Source organism: Microcaecilia unicolor, chromosome 1 (assembly GCF_901765095.1).
Source record: "Microcaecilia unicolor chromosome 1, aMicUni1.1, whole genome shotgun sequence".
In the NCBI taxonomy this organism is placed as follows: Eukaryota; Metazoa; Chordata; class Amphibia; order Gymnophiona; family Siphonopidae; genus Microcaecilia; species Microcaecilia unicolor.
In genome coordinates this window covers 647,622,210-647,639,550 of record NC_044031.1, presented here as the reverse complement: position 1 = coordinate 647,639,550, position 17,341 = coordinate 647,622,210, and the positions used below count along the sequence as shown (strand labels likewise).

Here is a 17,341-nt window from a genome sequence, read left to right as displayed (position 1 = left end):
CAAAGGTAGAAAAAAAAACTATTTTATTCAGGATTTATTAATTGGAATATGTCAGTTTTTGGAAATGTGCATCTGTGATATTTTTCAAGTAAGTTTCAATTTTTGTAGTATTGCTGCATGCTGATTCTGACTTCTTGAGGTTACTTTCCAGTTCAGTATTTTGCCTTCATGTGTTTTTCAGGTGTGATCAAGGAAGGTGCAGTATTCTGCTAGCGTATAGTTTGCAGCCATTTTTGTTTTTTTTGTTTTTTTTTCACTAGGTTGTGCACTGGTGTTTTAGAGCCCAGTGTAATTAAAGTTGGCTTTCCATGCCACGCATAAGGTTGTAGCTCGTCTTGTCCTTGGAATTAGTGCTGTTTATGGTTTCATGATAGCATTTTGCTTATTATTTCAATCAGTTTTTTTGTACAAGTTTAGCGTCATTTGTCTTTATTTGAAATTTCATAAATAAAAAAAATTTTCTAAAAATGGAATAATCTTATCAATGGGGTGGGGCTAGGGTGGGGGCGGAGCCAGGCTGGGGCAGGGCTATGGTGGGGCTAGGGTGGGGGCGGAGCCAGGCTGGGGCGGGGCTAGGATGGGGCCCCACCAAATTGGTCTGCATAGGGCCCCGCACTTGCTAAGACCGGCCCTGCTTGTTCCTTATAATAGCGAGTGGACAGTTCATGTGATTTGTGGGGTGGGATCCTGTCACATCTTCTCCGGCTACTGTATCCTCTACTCCCTATCCCTCCCCTTCTCCTAGGTTCTTCACTTCCTGCCTCCTTCTTACTAGCCCACTCTGTGGTCCCATTGTAGGCTGCTCTCTCACCTGCTCTAGTTCCAGTGCCATTTCCCTGAGCTCTGTCCCGGTTCCACTTCCCTCGTCCCCCTTCCCAGTGCCATTGACACTTCCTCAGTCACCTGCTCCCCAGTTTTAATGTTATGTTATGCACAGCTTATATTCTGCAAATACCACGGATGGTTTACTGTGGATTACAATAGTAACATAGTAGATGACAGCAGAAAAAGACCTGCACGGTCTATCCAGTCTGCTGAGGAGGAAGGAGGTGTTTTAGAGAGCTCTGCTGACTTCCAGTGGAAAGGGAGTGAGACCTAGCTCCCTCCCCAAAGATGAGGAGGGTCCCTGGGGAGAAGGCCTCAGGAAAGTCCCAGGCTATGGGGCCTCCTGGGGCCCGGGACCAGAAGGCCGAAAGGAGTGGCTCTCTCCCTGGTTTGACTACCGGGAGAAGGGAAAGGAGTCCAGTGGACCGAAGGGAGAAGCAGCCCAGTGGAGGCCACCAGAGCATTTCCCCCTCCATGGCCCAGCTTGCGGAAGGTAAGCGAGAAGACAGTGGAGGGGGGAGGAAGATAGTACAGGCCCCAGAAGGGCGCTTCCAAGGAAGGGAGAAGGAAGAGGCGATGGAAGTTTGCCAGAAGCCTTTGCTGGAGGCAGCTGAGAGTGAGAGTGAGGAGAGTGGATCGTCAGATGAGGAGTTCCTTGAAGTGAGCTATGACCCTGATGATCCAGCAAGTAGTGTGGTAAATATTGTAAGACGAATTAAGCTGGTGGAAAAAGAAGTAGTGGAGCTAGGAAAACGTCTGAAAATGGCAAGAACTATGTGTAAATTTGCCCCAGCGGAGCACAGACAAATGTATGTTAAAGAGGAAGCCCGGATATCAAAGTTGTTGGGGAAAAAAGAACACTTGTTGAACTGTTTAAAAAAGGGCTCTGTGAATCCTTTGAGGGAGCTCTATGTTAACCGAGAAAGGATGGCTTCAATACCACAGTCTGGGGGTTCAGGAACACTACAGTTGCAGCAAGCTTCAGTGTCTTCAGCAGCATTAGACTCAAAAGAGTTGTCTGGGTTCAGAGGTGACCCCACTTTAAAATACATGAGACAGTTGGCAACACAGTCTAGAGCACTTACCCAGCAGCCAGAGGATAAGGAGGCAGCGGCAGGACATGGCTCTGAGGTGGGGGCTGGAGTAGAGATCCTACCTGTGGAGGGGAGGACAGAACTCAGTAACTTTTCAAAACTCCAGATAATGGAGGCAGCAGAGGGAGACGCAGGTAGCAGCCTGTTTTCTACAGAGGTGGTGGTCGAAGTCTCAGAGGGCTTACCTGCAGTTGTGCAAACAGCAGAGACAGTTGCCGGTGAAGGAGGCCCTGTTGGAAAAGGGTCAGCAGAGGCAGACTCCGGTATTTTTGGCCGGGTCTGCAATGACTGAAGTGGAAACCGAAGCAGCATGGCATCTGGAGAAGCCCCGCCCACGAAGTCCGGGAGCAGGGGATGTCTTCCCTGAGCATGGAGTAGCTGGCGGTTTACAGGAGAGGGGTCGGAGAGAGAGGAATAGGAGCGGGCAGCAGCTGGGAGCTCATTTGACCAGCTGTCCATTACAAGAGGTGAAATCGGGGGGTGCTAACAGCCAGCCTGTGGCGGAATCAGGAACAGACAAGCCATGCCCCCGGGAAGCGCCAGCCATTGGGAGAACGCAGGAGGGACTGCACCAGAAGCAAGAGGGAAGTAACCCGATTGTTGAGAGACTTTCGTTGACTACAGAAGTGGACATGGCAAGTCTAACAGATGTGCAGCGGGTGGTGGAGCAGACCTGCCAGCAGGACGGCTGGGAGCGAGGAGCCAAGGGGAGCGGCGGAGTTCCGGAGGCTTCGCCCCTGGTGCCGGAGGTTGGAGGGAGTTCGGGGGCAGAGCGAGCAGGGAGTCTGGTATCGCCAGCTGCAGACCTGACTGGGCAGGTGCCAGAGTATCGCCAGGAGACAGAGGAGAGGAGGCGATTAGCCCAGAGGCTGGAGCCTGCAGTGGCAGGGACGAGCAGGGACGTTCCAGGAAGTGGTGATGGGCAGGACAATCAGTTGGAGGCAGCCCAAGCCGCAGAACTGACTATGGACGTTGCTGGATGTTTGTCTGAGAGGGAAGGGGACGGGGGACAACGGGAGGGGGAGGGGGCGGTGGATATTGAGGAAGGGAGAGGGTTGAGGGGAGGGGCAGAGGGACAGAAGGGGGGGGAGGCAGAGGGAAGGGCTGGAACAAGGGGGGAGGGGGGGGGGGGGGGGGCTGGGGTCCAAGTCCTTTGCGGCAGTAGTCCAGGGAGGGGGAAGGAGGGAGGGGGGGAGATCGGGTGGTTTTGAGGGCCCAGGGAGGGGTTGGGGGGGAGCGGGGACAGGGGGTGGACAGCTGCCTAAGCGGCGAAATGTGGTACAGCTCAAATGGATAGGGGAGGGGGCAATGCCCTCCAGGGATCGGGTCTTGAGGCTGGTGATGGGGATGGGGTTTATACCCGAGGACTTTTACGCGTGTATACACCCCATCAACATCCCAGAATATGACTTGAGCTTCATGACCCAGAGGGGGATGGAAATATTCTGGGAAAGGTACGAGGGGGTGAGGGGAAAGGGGGAGTGGCGGGACCTCAGGGCCATTCCAGTCAGCAAGCCGGACCTGGTGCAGATCACCCTGCTCGTGAGAAATGAGTCTATCTCTGGGGCAGATTTAGCCTACTGGCTACAGAGGTATGCGGAGCTGAGATCCCCACTTACAAAGTTACCGGATCCAAGCAGGGTTTGGGCAGGAGGTTGGGGAGCCCTGGTCAAATTGAGACAGGAGAGCCATGTGGTCCAGCACATTCCTTCGGCTGCCTTTATCGGTCGTGACAGGATACTGTGCTTTTACAAGGGGCAGCCGCGGCAGTGCTTCAGATGTGGTTCGTTTAGGCACTTCAGCATGTCATGCCCAGTGGTAAAGTGTGGAAGATGCGGGGATCAGCATGCCACAGAGGACTGCACCGCGATCAGGTGCAACCTCTGCGGCGGGTTAGGCCATGCATATCGGAACTGCCCTAGGGCGGCCCATAACGAGTGGGATATGTGGGGGAAGGGACGGGGAGGGGGGGGAAATGGAGGAGGGGATAGGGCAGGGGGTGATAGGCAGGGAGGGGCAAGGGGGGGAGAAGGAGGGGATGCAGGAGGGGGGGCGGCAGGGGGCTGGGTCAGGAGTGGAGCAGGGGGGAGAGGGGGAGTGGGTACAAGTGCCACAGAGGAAAGGGAAGTTTCGGAGGGGGGGGGGAAGTAGGGGTGGGCAGGGAGGGGTCGCTGCAGGGGAAGAGGGGGAGGAACAGATTTCAGGTGTTGGAGGAGGAGGAGGAGGATAGGGAGGTTGGGAGGGAGGAGGAAGAACAGGGGGAAGGAGAAGAGGTGGAGTTAATGGAGGAAGAGGGGGCGGCAGGGGGGATTGGAGAGGGCAAACGGAAATATGAGGAAGCACTGGAGGAGGGTACTGGTGGTAGGAAGAAGGGCGGGAAGGCTCTGGGGGGAGGGGGAGGGGTGAGGGAGGAGGAAGAGGGAAGGGAGGGAGGGAGGGGAAAGGGGAGTAAGAGGAAAGCTGAGGGGGCCGGGCAGGTGGTGAAGGCCCAAGTGCAGGCTTGGGGGGACAGAGTGGAGCTAGAGGAGGATCTGGAGGACTTGGAGGACTTGGGGGAGGTGGAGGACTCGGAGGAGGAGGTAGGGGGCGGGGGTGAAGAGGGGAGAGGGAGGGATCAGGGGGTGGGTCCGGATAGAGCAAAGAAGAAAGGAAGGAAGAAAGGGGGAGGGGGGGGTAAGGTGCAGACAGGACGGCTGCGGGGGGGGGGAGGGGGATCTGGCAGGGGATGATGTAGACCGCATAGCAGAGGACCTGCTTCAGGGTAAGAAGGGGGTATCCCAGGAGATAAGGAAAGAAGTTGGGAGTGAGCAGACCCGTGACTCGCAATGAGGATGGCAGGCTTAGTGTTGACATTTGCCACGCTGAATGTGGCCAGCATCGCCTCTCCGAAGAAGCAGGGTTTAGCGTATGACTGGTTCGCGAGGGTCCAAGCAGATTGCTTCCTGCTCCAGGAGACTCGGCTGCGGTCCATTGAGGTGATCAGGCGGGCAAGGCGGGCCTGGAAGTGGGGTCCCTCGGTGTGGGGGTTGGCGGGGGAGAGGTATGGTGGGGTGGGGATCTTATTTAAGTCCCACCGGGTGAATATTCAGCGAGTGGTGGAGCTGGGGGTGGGGAGATGTCTTGTTGTGGATGCGATTTGGGAGGATAGAGCACTGAGGGTGGTGAATGTGTACGGGCCCCAAAGCAAGAAGGAAAGGGTGCTCCTCTTTGGGAAGATCAAGCCCTACCTATACACTTCGCGCCAAGTAGTCTGGGGGGGAGATTTTAACACCATATTGCGGAAAAAGGATAGTGGGGGACGATCGGTACAGGTGGGCTATGACGGGGTGAGGCTGGCAGGGATCATGCGGGAGGCGGAGCTGGTAGACGCGCATGTGGCCTTCTGTGAGGAACAGGAGGGGTTCACGTTCTTTCGAGGGCAGTGTAAAAGTAGAATCGATAGATTCCTGGTAAAGAAGGGGGTTTGTCTGGGGGGTCCACGAACCGTGGACGTGGACTTTTCAGACCACCACATGGTCCTCCTTCAGGTGGGGGGGGCGGCAGCGCAGAGGCCAGGGAGGGGGTTATGGCGACTAAATTTAAAGTGGTTAGGTAGCGAGCAGGTGCGGGAGGAGTACCGCCGGTTTTTGGAAGATCAGGTGTCAGTGCAGGGGGCATTTCAGTCATTGGGGGAGTGGTGGGATACAGTGAAAAGACGAACGCGGGGATTCTTTCTCAGACAGGCGAGAAGGGAGGGGAGGGAAAGGACAAAGTTGGGCATGGCAATAAAGAAAAAGAGGGACACATTGATTTCACAAGGGGGGAGGGAGGAAGAAATACATGATCTCCAAGCACTCCTGGAGCAGGTACAGTACAACCGCTACACCTCCTTGGTGTATGAGCGGGACTTCGGGAAAAATGTGTAGCCCGGACCCCTTCGCATGCTGCCGGGAGCGGAGGGCGCGCAGGGTGATGGAGGGGGTGCGGGATGCACAGGGGGTCCTGCAGGACACCAAGGAGGGGATTCTGGGGGGCAGTGAGGGACCACTTTGCGGCGTTCCTTTCAGCCCAGCAGATTGATATGGAGCAGATGGAGTGTTATGTGGAAGGAACCCGGGGATAGGTCACAGGGGACCCCAGCTTCAGGCCCTCTTGAACCCGTGGACAGAACAGGAGGTGGAGGAAGCCATCGGGGCGCTCCACAGGAAGACCTCGCCGGGGCCGGATGGGCTAACAACTGAGTTCTACCAGGCCTTTAAGGAGCAGCTGGTGCCGATCCTGGTGAGGGTATGGGGGGCAGCCCAGTTGGAGGGTTCCTTGCCTAGTTCCTTGACAGAGGCGGCTCTTATCCTACTAAGTAAGGGGAAGGACCCGGCGATGCTGGCCAACTGGCGGCCTATAGCACTGCTTAATACGGATCGAAAAATCTTGCGCGAATGCTATTCCAGAGAATGAGGCAGGTGTCTGGGGATTTGCTAGCAGCCTCGCAAGCATGTGGGGTTAAAGGGAGAGGGGTCTTGGAAGCTGCAGCGTGGGTGCGGGAGGGGGTAGAACGCAGTAGAGTGGGAGGGCATGGTAGGCTGTTGGTAACACTCGACCAGGAAAAAGCGTTTGATAGAGTGCAGTGGGGTGTCCTATGGAGCATTCTGGAGCGCTATGGGTTTCCGAAGGGTTGGATAGAGCAATTACAGCTACTCTATCGGCATGCGGGGTGTTTTCCCCTGGTTAACGGGTGGAGAGGGCAGGGGTTTGAGGTAGGGGCAGGGGTCCGACAGGGGTGCCCACTCAGCCCGCTGTTGTATGCATACGCCATCGACCCTTTTATAAGACGGCTGGAGAAGGGGGGGGCGGAGGGGCTGGAAGGGGTGGAGGTGGGGGACAATAACCAGTTAAGGGTCGTGGCGTATGCAGATGACGTTACAGTGTGGGTAGCGGACCAGAGGGAGGGAGGTAGATTGCAGAACCTGATCCAGGAATACTCGCAGGCAACAGCGTCGCAGGTCAATTTTCAAAAGTCCAATAGCCTGTGGGTTGGGGATCAGGGGCTGCAATTTGAGTTGGGAGGTAGGTTTCCTACAGCTGTGGAACGTATACGGGTCTTGGGAATATACTTCGAGAAGGGGGATTATAGGCTCTACAACTGGGATAGGTGTCTCCAAGAAGTGAAGGGGAGGGTGGATAGATGGAAGGGGTGGAAAATGACCATGGGGGAGCGGGTACAGCTCATCAAGGCACACTTAGTTCCTTTGTTTCTGTTCGTCAGTTACATCTGCCTGCTGCCGGAGAGCCGGTACACGGCCTTGTATGGGGTGTTCTTCCGGCTGCTCTGGGGCAACAGGACGAATCCGGTAAAACGGAATGTTACCTATCTGCCTAGGAGGGAGGGGGGGGTGGGCATGATAAACCCAGTCCTGTTTTTCAGCGCTTTGTTCCTGCAGTTCAATCTGGGGAGGGCGGTAGGGCGGGAGCCACCGGGGTGGGCTAGGAGTGTCCTGCAGTGGTGGCCGAGATATTGGGACCTATGGCGGGAGGGGGGGAGGGTAGTGGCACTGCGAAGGGGGGCTCCGGGGGGGGTGAGTTATTGCAAGACCCTAGTGAAATTGGTGAGGGTGTGGGGGCTGACGGTGGGGGAGGTGAAGGCAGGACAACGGGGGGTCTGGATGGACAGAGTACGGGCGCAGGTGTTCTCAGCTCCTCTGGCGCTGAGGGACGCGCCGGCCCCACGGATGCAGCAGGGGTTACGGTTGATTGCTTCGAACCGCATCCCGGTGAAGTATAAAGACCTGGCGTGGCTGTCCTTTCACGGTAGACTGTACGTCCGAGGAAATTTGAAATATCGCAATGTGCGGGATAGAGGGTGCCCACGGGAGGAATGTGCTGGAACTGAAGAGACGATGGAGCATTTCCTGGTGAGGTGCCCATTTACAGTCCAGGTCTCTGACCGGGTTTCCTCGTTGCTGCAGATCCCCAGTTTCCGCAACTACAGCTATGCGGACTGGGTGTATGGCCCAGAGGGTGGAGAGGGACGCGGGGATCCGGTAACACGCTTTCTGATTTCGGTGATATTGCGGTACTGCCTCTGGATGGCGCGCTGCAGGGTGTCCCTGTACCAGGAGGTCCGGCCGGCGGAGGTAGTCAGCTGGGATGTGGTAAGGGCGGTGCAGGAAGCGGCGAAGTGGGAAAGGGTGGAAAAAGGGGTGGGGGTGGCTTCGAGGTGGTGGAGACACGTGAGGCTTAAGCCGCCATGAGGGGACATGCTTCCCAGGGGATTGTGTGCCAGTTGTCTGAAGGGGTTGTGGGGGGTCGGGGGGGGGGGGGTTGATCCATTGTATTATTGAGGAGGGGGTGTACATAGATAGGCAGACCATGTCTAGCTAGGAGCCTGGGGTTTGATTTGCATGTCCGGTTTTTTTCTTTGGTCTTTCTAATAAACAGTTTCCACTGTACTATTGAGGAGGGGGAGGGGGTGTACATAGATAGGAGGACCGTGTATAGCTAGGGGCTTGGTTTTGATTTGTATGTTATTTGTTTTTAGTTTTTTCCAATAAAAAGAGTTTTCCAGTCTGCCCAACAAGATAAACTCATATGTGCTACTTTTTGTGTATACCTTACCTTGATTTGTATCTGTCATTTTTAGGGCACAGACCATAGAAGTCTTGCCCAGCACTAGCCCCGCCTCCCAACCTCCAGTCCCGCCTCCCCCCACCGGCTCTGCCACCCAATCTCGGCTAAGCTTCTGAGGATCCATTCCTTCTGAACAGGATTCCTTTGTTTATCCCACACATGTTTGAATTCCATTACCGTTTTAATCTCCACCACCTGCCGCAGGAGGGCATTCCAAGTATCCACCACTCTCCGTGAAAAAATACTTCCTGACATTTTTCTTCAATCTCATTTCATGTCCTCTACGGAAAAGGTTTGTTTGCAGATTAATACCTTTCAAATATTTGAACGTCTGTATCATATCACCCCTGTTTCTCCTTTCCTCCAGGTTATACATGTTCAGGTCAGCAAGTCTCTCCTCATACATCTTGTAACGCAAATCCCATACCGTTCTCGTAGCTTTTCTTCAATTCTTTTTACATCCTTAGCAAGATACGGCCTCCAAACTGAACAAAATACTCCAGGTGGGGCCTCACCAACGACTTATACAGGGGCATTAAAACCTCTTTTCTTCTGCTGGTCACACCTCTCTCTATACAGCCTAGCAACCTTCTAGCTAAGGCCACCTCCTTGTCACACTGTTTCATCGCCTTCAGATCCTCAGATACTATCGCCCCAAGATCCCTCTCCCCGTCAGTACATATCAGACTCTCACCGCCTAACACATATGTCTCCCGTGGATTTCTACTCCCTAAGTGCATCACTTTGCATTTCTTCGCATTGAATTTTAATTGCCAAACCTTAGACCATTTTTCTAGCTTCCGTAGATCCTTTTTCATGTTTACCACTCCCTCCCGGGTGTCCACTCTGTTACAAATCTTAGTATCATCCACAAAAAGGCAAACTTTACCTTCCAACCCTTCGGCAATGTCACTCACAAATATATTGAACAGAATCGGCCCCAGCACCAATCCCTGAGGCACTCCACTACTCACCTTTCCCTCATCCGAGCGAATTCCATTAACCACCACCTTCTGTCTGTCAACCAGTTCCTAATCCAGTTCACCACATCGGGTCCTATCTTCAGCCCTTCCAGTTTATTCAAGAGCCTCCTGTGGGGAACCGTGTCAAAAGCTTTGCTGAAATCTAAGTAGATTACGTCTATAGCACGTTTCTGATTCAATTCTCCAGTCACCCAGTCAAAGAATTCAATGAGATTCGTTTGGCACTATTTACCTTTGGTAAAACCATGTTGTCTCGAATCTTGCTACTTATTGGCTTCCAGGAAATTCACTATCCTTTCCTTCAGCATCGCTTCCATTACTTTTCCAATAATCGAAGTGAGGCTTACCGGCCTGTAGTTTCCAGCTTCTTCCCTATCACCACTTTTGTGAAGAAGGACCACATCCGATGTTCTCCAATCCCACAGAACCTCTCCTGTCTCCAAGGATTTATTAAACAAATCTTTAAGGGGACCCACCAGAACCTCTCTGAGCTCCTTCAATATCCTGGGGTTGATCCCATCCGGTCCCATGGCTTTGTCCACCTTTAGCTTTTCAAGTTGTTTCAATCACACTTCCTTCCATGAACGGTGCTGTATCCACTCCATTCTCATTTGTACTTTTGCCAGTCAATCGCGGTCCTTCTCCAGGATTTTCTTCTGTGAAAGCAGAAGAAAAGTATCTATTTAGCAAATTTGCTTTTTCTTCATCATTATCTACATAGCGGTTCGCAGCATCTTTCAGTCTCACAATTCCCTTTTTAGTCTTCCTCCTTTCACCAATATACCTGAAGAAATTTTTGTCACCCCTTCTTACATTTCTAGCCATTTTTTCTTCTGCTTGTGCTTTTGCCAGACGTATCTCACTCTTGGCTTCTTTCAGTTTCATCCGGTATTCCTCTCAGTGTTCCTCTTCTTGAGTTTTTCTGTATTTCAAGAACGCCAACTCTTTAGAAAGAAGAAATAACAAAACGTTGATATGAATTTTTTTTTTGTTACATTTGTACCCCGCGCTTTCCCACTCATGGCAGGCTCAATGCAGCATAAAAATCCATTACTCTATGATTTTATGACATACATCTCAAATCGATTCTGTAAATAAGAATGTTTTAAGAGCTTTCCTAAAAATATAGCTATTAGTCAATGTTGTAAAGGTAACGTATTCCATACTGAAACAGCTCAGTAATAAAGAGAATAGTGTTTAATAATTAGTTGAACAGATGAAAAAGCCAAAATCTTAGGATTGTGGGTTTTAATCTAGCTTTCACATGCAATAAAACAATCCAATCCAGAAGGTAAGAAAGGGCCTCACCATATATAATCTTAAATGTCAACACACATAACTTAAATTTAGATCTAGCATACACTGGGAGCCAGTGAGTCTTCTGCATTAACGGCGAGGCTGAATCATATCTACTAGATGAAAAAAATCAACTGGGCAGCTGTATTCTGGACTAGCTGCAATCTTTTTATCAAAGTTTTAGTGCAACACATATATACAACATTGCAGTAGTCCAGCCTAGACAACATCAATGCTTGAACCAACAATCTAATATCCTGTTTCTCCCTCCAGTCCCTCCCCCATTGCCACAGTCACCATCCTCTTCCCACGAATTCCAGCGGATGCCTTTCTTCTGTAGTTCCTTACAGTGTGATTCTTTCGTTGCTGCTTTTCATTTTCATAAAGTGGGTTCCTTCTCTTGCCGCTGCAGTCTGGTTGCTGCTTCTGTTGCTGCAGGGCTGGGCCCCTTCTCCTCCCCATGCCAGGGTTCTCCTCTTGTTGTACCTGTAGCTGTCATAATCCTGATGTTGCTTCTCTTGGTGTAGGGCTGGGCCCCTTCTCCTCCCTGTGCCAGGGTTCTCCTCCTATTGTATCTGTAGCTGTCATAATCCTGATGCTGCTTCTCTTGGTGTAGGGCCGAGCCCCTTCTCCTCCCCATGCCAGGGTTCTCCTCTTGTTGTACCTGTAGCTGTCATAATCCTGATGCTGCTTCTCTTGGTGTAGGGCCGAGCCCCTTCTCCTCCCCATGCCAGGGTTCTCCTCTTGTTGTACCTGTAGCTGTCATAATCCTGATGCTGCTTCTCTTGGTGTAGGGCCGAGCCCCTTATCCTCCCCATGCCAGGGTTCTCCTGTTATTCCTCCTCCTACTCCTTCTTCCACCTCCCAGCCAGACTGAGTCATCTTGCTTCCGCTGTTCCAGCTACTGAGTAGGGCAGGCCATGTCTTGCTGTCCTCGCCATCAGGCTGGGCCATGTTCTTTTGCTTTTACTGGGCTGAGCCCTCCTCCTTTTACTGGGCCAGGCCACCCATTCCTATCACCTGTTACTGTATCTCCGTTTGCGCCTGTGGACTTTGGTTGCTGCTAGTCATTCTCCTACATCTGGCAGCACAAGGACCTGACAAATTTGGTGTTAGTACTGCCTTAGCCACTGCCAGAGGGCACATTCACAAGGTGTTGTTATCTTTATAACTTAAACTGTACAGAATTTAGGGAGCTAGTCAGGGGACATTTAATTATGTTGGTCCTCAAAACTTCAAGGTGTCTAACAACCTTAGAGGTCCTTTTACTAAGGCACGCCAAAAGTGGCCTGTGCTGGTGTAGGCATGTGTTATGGACGTGCGCAGGTCCACAGCGCGCCTGAAAAAAGACCTTTTTTTTAATGGCTGAAAATGGACGTGCGGCAAAATTAAAACCAGCGCACTTCCATTTTCGGCTGGTAAGGTTTCACGTGCACACTGCCAATTACCGCCTGGTTAGCGCCACACAGTAGAAAATAGAAATTATTTTGTGCTGCGTGTTTCGGACGCATGTAAAAAATGGAATTACCTCCCTGGGCACGGGCGGTAGTTCCAGTTTGACGCGAGTTGGATGCCCATAGGCGCCTACGCACCTTAGTATTGTAAGCTCTTTGAGCAGGGACTGTCTCTTTATGTCAAATGTTCAGCGCTGCGTGCGTCTGGTAGCACTATACAAATGCTATTAGTAGTAGTAGTAGTAGTAGTAGTAAAAGGGCTCCTTAATGAGGGGTAAAATGCTGTAATGAATAGTCCTTTGGATATTGATTTTTATGGTCATGTTTGTTTTACAGTGAGATTCTCGTCATTACTCATCTGCTCTCTTGTTCTGTTTGACTGGGTTAACTTTGTTGGTATCAAGTGGTAGTTCAGCTTGTTAATCAGCAATATACGCAAAACCCCTAAATAGCATAAGAAAACACAGCATGAGTCACAAGATCATGAGGTGCCTGTCCCTGCTCTCACTTCCTGTATGTGTCCCCCGAGGCAGCAGAGGATGGAAGTGAGAGGAATCTGTCAGGCCGCAGGTTCTCTTTTTACCAGCAGGCACACCTTGTAACTTTGAGTGCCCCCCTACGCTCCCCCCCCCCCCCAACACTCTGTACAGTTTATAGTTAGGTCAAGGCTCCATGTGCAACTTTTGTTTGTAGCAGCTCAGTGTGTTTTCTCTCTTGTATGGAAATGTAGAGAATTTATAGAATTTATAGTAATCCTGCTGTAGTTCTGCACATTGAGGTTTTTCATCTATCCACAGACAGCAAAACACACACACACACTGCACTCTTTAGCATACATACAGTACAGGCAGTGGCAGTGCGAGCTTCACATAGGCATACATGCACACAAACACACACACACACCACAGGACAGGTACAGCACAGGGAGCAGCAGTGCAAGCTACACACACAAACTGCCCCACCTTAGCACACATATAGCACAGGCAGTGGCAATGCAAGTTCACACACACACATATTTATTTATTTGTTGCTTTTTTTTGTCTGTTTACATTTGTATCCCACATTTTCCCACCTGTTTGCAGGTTCATGTGGCTTACGAAAGCCTCCTCTGGTGAAGAAACAAATATAGAGTGATGTCATTTTAAATGAAATAGATATGTACAGACACATTAGGGAAACATAGAGAGGGAGGTTATATAAAGTTAATTAAGTTCATAACAAGTTTGGGTTTCTTTGAGTTGCTGGATTCAGGTAATTAAGTTGGGTCATTAGGATATGCCTTTTCGAACAGGTAATAATAATAATAATATATGTATATGTATATCTATATCTATATATATATATATATATATATATATATATATTTCTGGGCTCGTTCTGACTGTAAGTTTGGAAGTTTTATTCCGGACCCTGCCTGATCAGTTCTTTCCTGAACTCTTCCCCAGGTCTCCTGCAGATGCAGCTGATCCTGCACTATGATGAGACTTACCGAGAGGTGAAGTACGGCACCATGGGATTGGAGGACATTGACAACAAGATGCTGATGGGTATTAATGTCACACCCATTGTGGCGCTGCTGTACACACCTGTTCTCATTAGGTACCACATACATTATGCAGCTAGCCCATCTCTAACAGAGGGTAGCCACCTGATTCCATGTCATAAGGCACTGGCTAATACAGTCCTGATTTTACTCTACTGCATGTATGGATTTGTAATTTGGTTTGTCCCACTGAATTTTCTTAGAATTATAAGTGCGTGCATGCAGTAGATAAACACCAGGACTGAATTAGCCGTTCTGAGTTGGCAACCATACTTCAACCTGCATCTTACTCTATTCTCTATGCCTTTGGTCTTCACTCCCAGTCCTCAAAGGCTGCCACCAGGTCAGGTTTTCAGGGCATCCCTAATGAATATGCAAGAGAGATTTGCATACCTACCACTTCCATTGCATGCAAACCTCTGTCTTGCAAATGTGATAGGGGTATTCTGAAAACTTGACCTGTTGGTGACCTTCGAGAACTTGGGAGTAAGATCACTGCTGTATGCCTTTTTCCTTCTTCCCACTGTTGTTTTTCACTCTGCTCTTCCTATTTCTATCATTAGTCTGTTTCTGTTGTATCTGCAGAGCTGCCAGGGCCTACTTCCTGAAAGGAAATTTTAGGCCAGTCCTAATTTCAAAATTTACATCCAAGAGTGTGAGAGTTCTAGTGCTAACTCTTTTATCGAACTCAGTGCTACAGGCACCACACTGTCACAGAAATGGGGGTGGGGGGGGGTATCAGAAAGTCCAGACTCACCTAAAACCTCTCTCCAGACCAGGGCTGGGTCACTTGTCACTGGAAGCTCTGTGTACACTCCTTTTTCTGCCAGTGCTGGATCAATGAGTATGGGTAGAAATATTTGTTTGTTGCTGTCTCCTGTGTTCTTTTCTCTTTCCCCCTGGCAGTCTCTGTCAATCGCCACTAACCAGACAGCATGCCTGGGTGGCTCAGGATACCTTTGGCAGACCAGTGGCTGGAGGGTCATGTCCCCAGAGGCACATCTAGTAATGGACTGAGACAGCTGCCACTGCTAAGTGCTGTCAATCATAGGCACTAACATTGTACATAAGAACATAAGAGCATAAGAGTATTCATACTGGGCCAGACAAATGGTCCATCTAACCCACTATCCCGTTTCCAAACAGTGGCCAAGCCAGGTCACAAATACCTGGCAGAAACCCAATTAGTATCAACATTCCATGCTACCAATCCTGGGGGAAGCAGCTGCCTCCCTATGTCTCTCTCAATAGCAAACTATAGACTTTCCTCCAGGAACTTGTCTAAACCTTTTTTAAACCCAGATACGCTAACTGCTGTTACCATATCCTCCATCAAAGAGTTCCCGAGCTAAACTATTCATTGAGTGAAAAATATTTCCTCCTATTTGTTTTAAAAGTATTCCATGTGACTTCCTCGAGTGTCCCCTAGTCTTTGTACTTTTGGAACGAGTAAAAAATCGATTTACTTCTACTTGTTCTACACCACTCAGGATTTTGTAGACCTCAATCATATCTCCCCTCATCTGTCGCTTTTCCAAGCTGAAGAGCCCTAACCTTTTTAGCCTTTCCTCATTCGAGAGGAGATCCATCCCCTTATCATTTTGGTCGCTCTTCTTTGAACCTTTTCTAAATCCACTACATCTTTTCTTGAGATACGGCAACCAGAACTGAACACAATATTCAAGGTGCGGTCGCACCATGGAGAAATACAGAGGCATTATAGTATTTTTGGTCTTATTCTCCCTTTCCTAATAATTCCTAGCATCCTGTTTGCTTTTTTGGGCGCCGCTGCACACTATAAAATGACTGGGGATGACAGACTCTTCCTAGACCCAGTGGAAGTGCTTGCTCAGTATCTGGGGTGCTTAGCACCCACTGGCATCCACAGAGCTGTCAGTGCCGGAGCTACACTGTCTCATCCCTCTCTTTCATAAACATATGAGCCCTACAAGCCTCCTTGACCTCCAGTCCGATGGTGTCATTCTTAGATTGCAGTAAGGATGCACTCAGATTGCACTCTATTTGAAAGGTATTAATCCGCAAACGAATCTTTTCCGGAGATGGGAAGGCGGTAGAACGAGAGGACATGAAATGAGATTGAAGGGGGGCAGACTCAGGAAAGATGTCAGGAAGTAGTTTTTCACGGAGAGGGTGGTGGACGCTTGGAATGCCCTCCCGCGGGAGGTGGTGGAGATGAAAACGGTAACGGAGTTCAAACATGCGTGGGATATGCATGAAGGAATGGATCCTCAGAAGCTTAGCTGAAATTGGGTGGCGGAGCAGGTGGGGGGAAGAGGGGTTGGTGGTTGGGAGGCTAGGATAGGGGAGGGCAGACTTATACGGTCTATACCAGAGCCAGTGATGGGAGGCGGGACTGGTGGTTGGGAGGCGGGAAATACTGCTGGGCAGACTTGTACAGTCTGTGCCCTGAAAAGGACAGGTACAAATTCAAGGTAAGGTATACACATATGAGTTTGTCTTGGGCAGACTGGATGGACCATGCAGGTCTTTTTCTGCCGTCATCTACTATGTTACTATGTAATAGGTGCCCCCTCACCCCCACCACTGGATAAGAGAGCAGTAGGAGCAGTGGGGACAGGTAGGGGCAATAGTAGGAGGAACTGTTTTGGCAGTCTGTGAGGCAGCAGTAGTGCAGAAAATGTGCCACCTCCAAAATGTTGTTGCTTTTAAGGCACAAACCTATAGACCCGTTCATATCCTGTATCAGTTTTCTCCCTCCTTTTCTCCCTCCTGGAGCCTGAGTGTACCACCAAATTGCTTCACTTGGACCCAACTGGCTCCAACCAACAAATTGCTTCACTTGGATCCAACTGGCTCCAACCAACAGGGTATTTGAACCCAGACCCCCATGCCATTGCACAGAGCCAGGCCAGCCCAACAGAAATGAAACCCTGCAATTGGTCAGAGAGCATCAGGTGCCAGTGTGTTGCTATCCTTCAGCAGCCAATCAGTGTGACATGAGGAATTAACCAATGACGAGGCGGCCTTCACAGTGTCTCACTACCAAACCCAACAGACTAAAAATGGTCTAAAAGATCTGTGCTGTATATGCACAGGGCCGGTCTTAGGCTGAGGCAACCGAGGCGGCCGCATAGGGCCCCGCACTTAGGGGGCCCCTGCGCGGCACGCCTCAGTCAGCCTCTTCCCAGGGCACCGACGTAAACAACAAGCCAGGTAAGCATGGCACGGCGCCGCCGCGCCATGCTTACCGCCACCCTGCCTGCCCTCTTCTTCTCCTCCCAACCTAGGGGAAGGATAATTTTTCTTTTAAATTTACCCTCCATCGCCGCCGGGAATCCAGCACAGCAGCGAGCGTTAGTGAAAACGCTCCTCCCCTCCCGAGTTCCCCCGACGTCTGTAGCAGAACAGAAGCTCTTCCTGATTTGTTCGTTCTCATTGTTGGGCGGGACAATGAGAATAAACGAATCAGGAAGAGCTTCTGTTCTGCTACAGACGTCGGGGGAACGGGAGGGGAGGAGCGTTTTCACTGACGCTGCTGTGCTGGATTCCCGGCGGCGATGG

At 50.7% G+C, this 17,341-nt stretch overlaps 1 protein-coding gene across 1 annotated transcript in view; it reads left to right on the top strand.

Annotated features, from left to right (window-relative positions):
* The window catches only part of UNC93B1 (unc-93 homolog B1, TLR signaling regulator), a 91,135-nt gene that overhangs the window by 33,379 nt on the left and 40,415 nt on the right, over positions 1-17,341 (top strand). Inside the window, exon 4 of the mRNA XM_030222627.1 lies at positions 13,701-13,854. Within this exon, the coding sequence (XP_030078487.1) occupies positions 13,701-13,854 (154 nt within the window). The remainder of the gene's footprint in view (positions 1-13,700; positions 13,855-17,341) is intronic.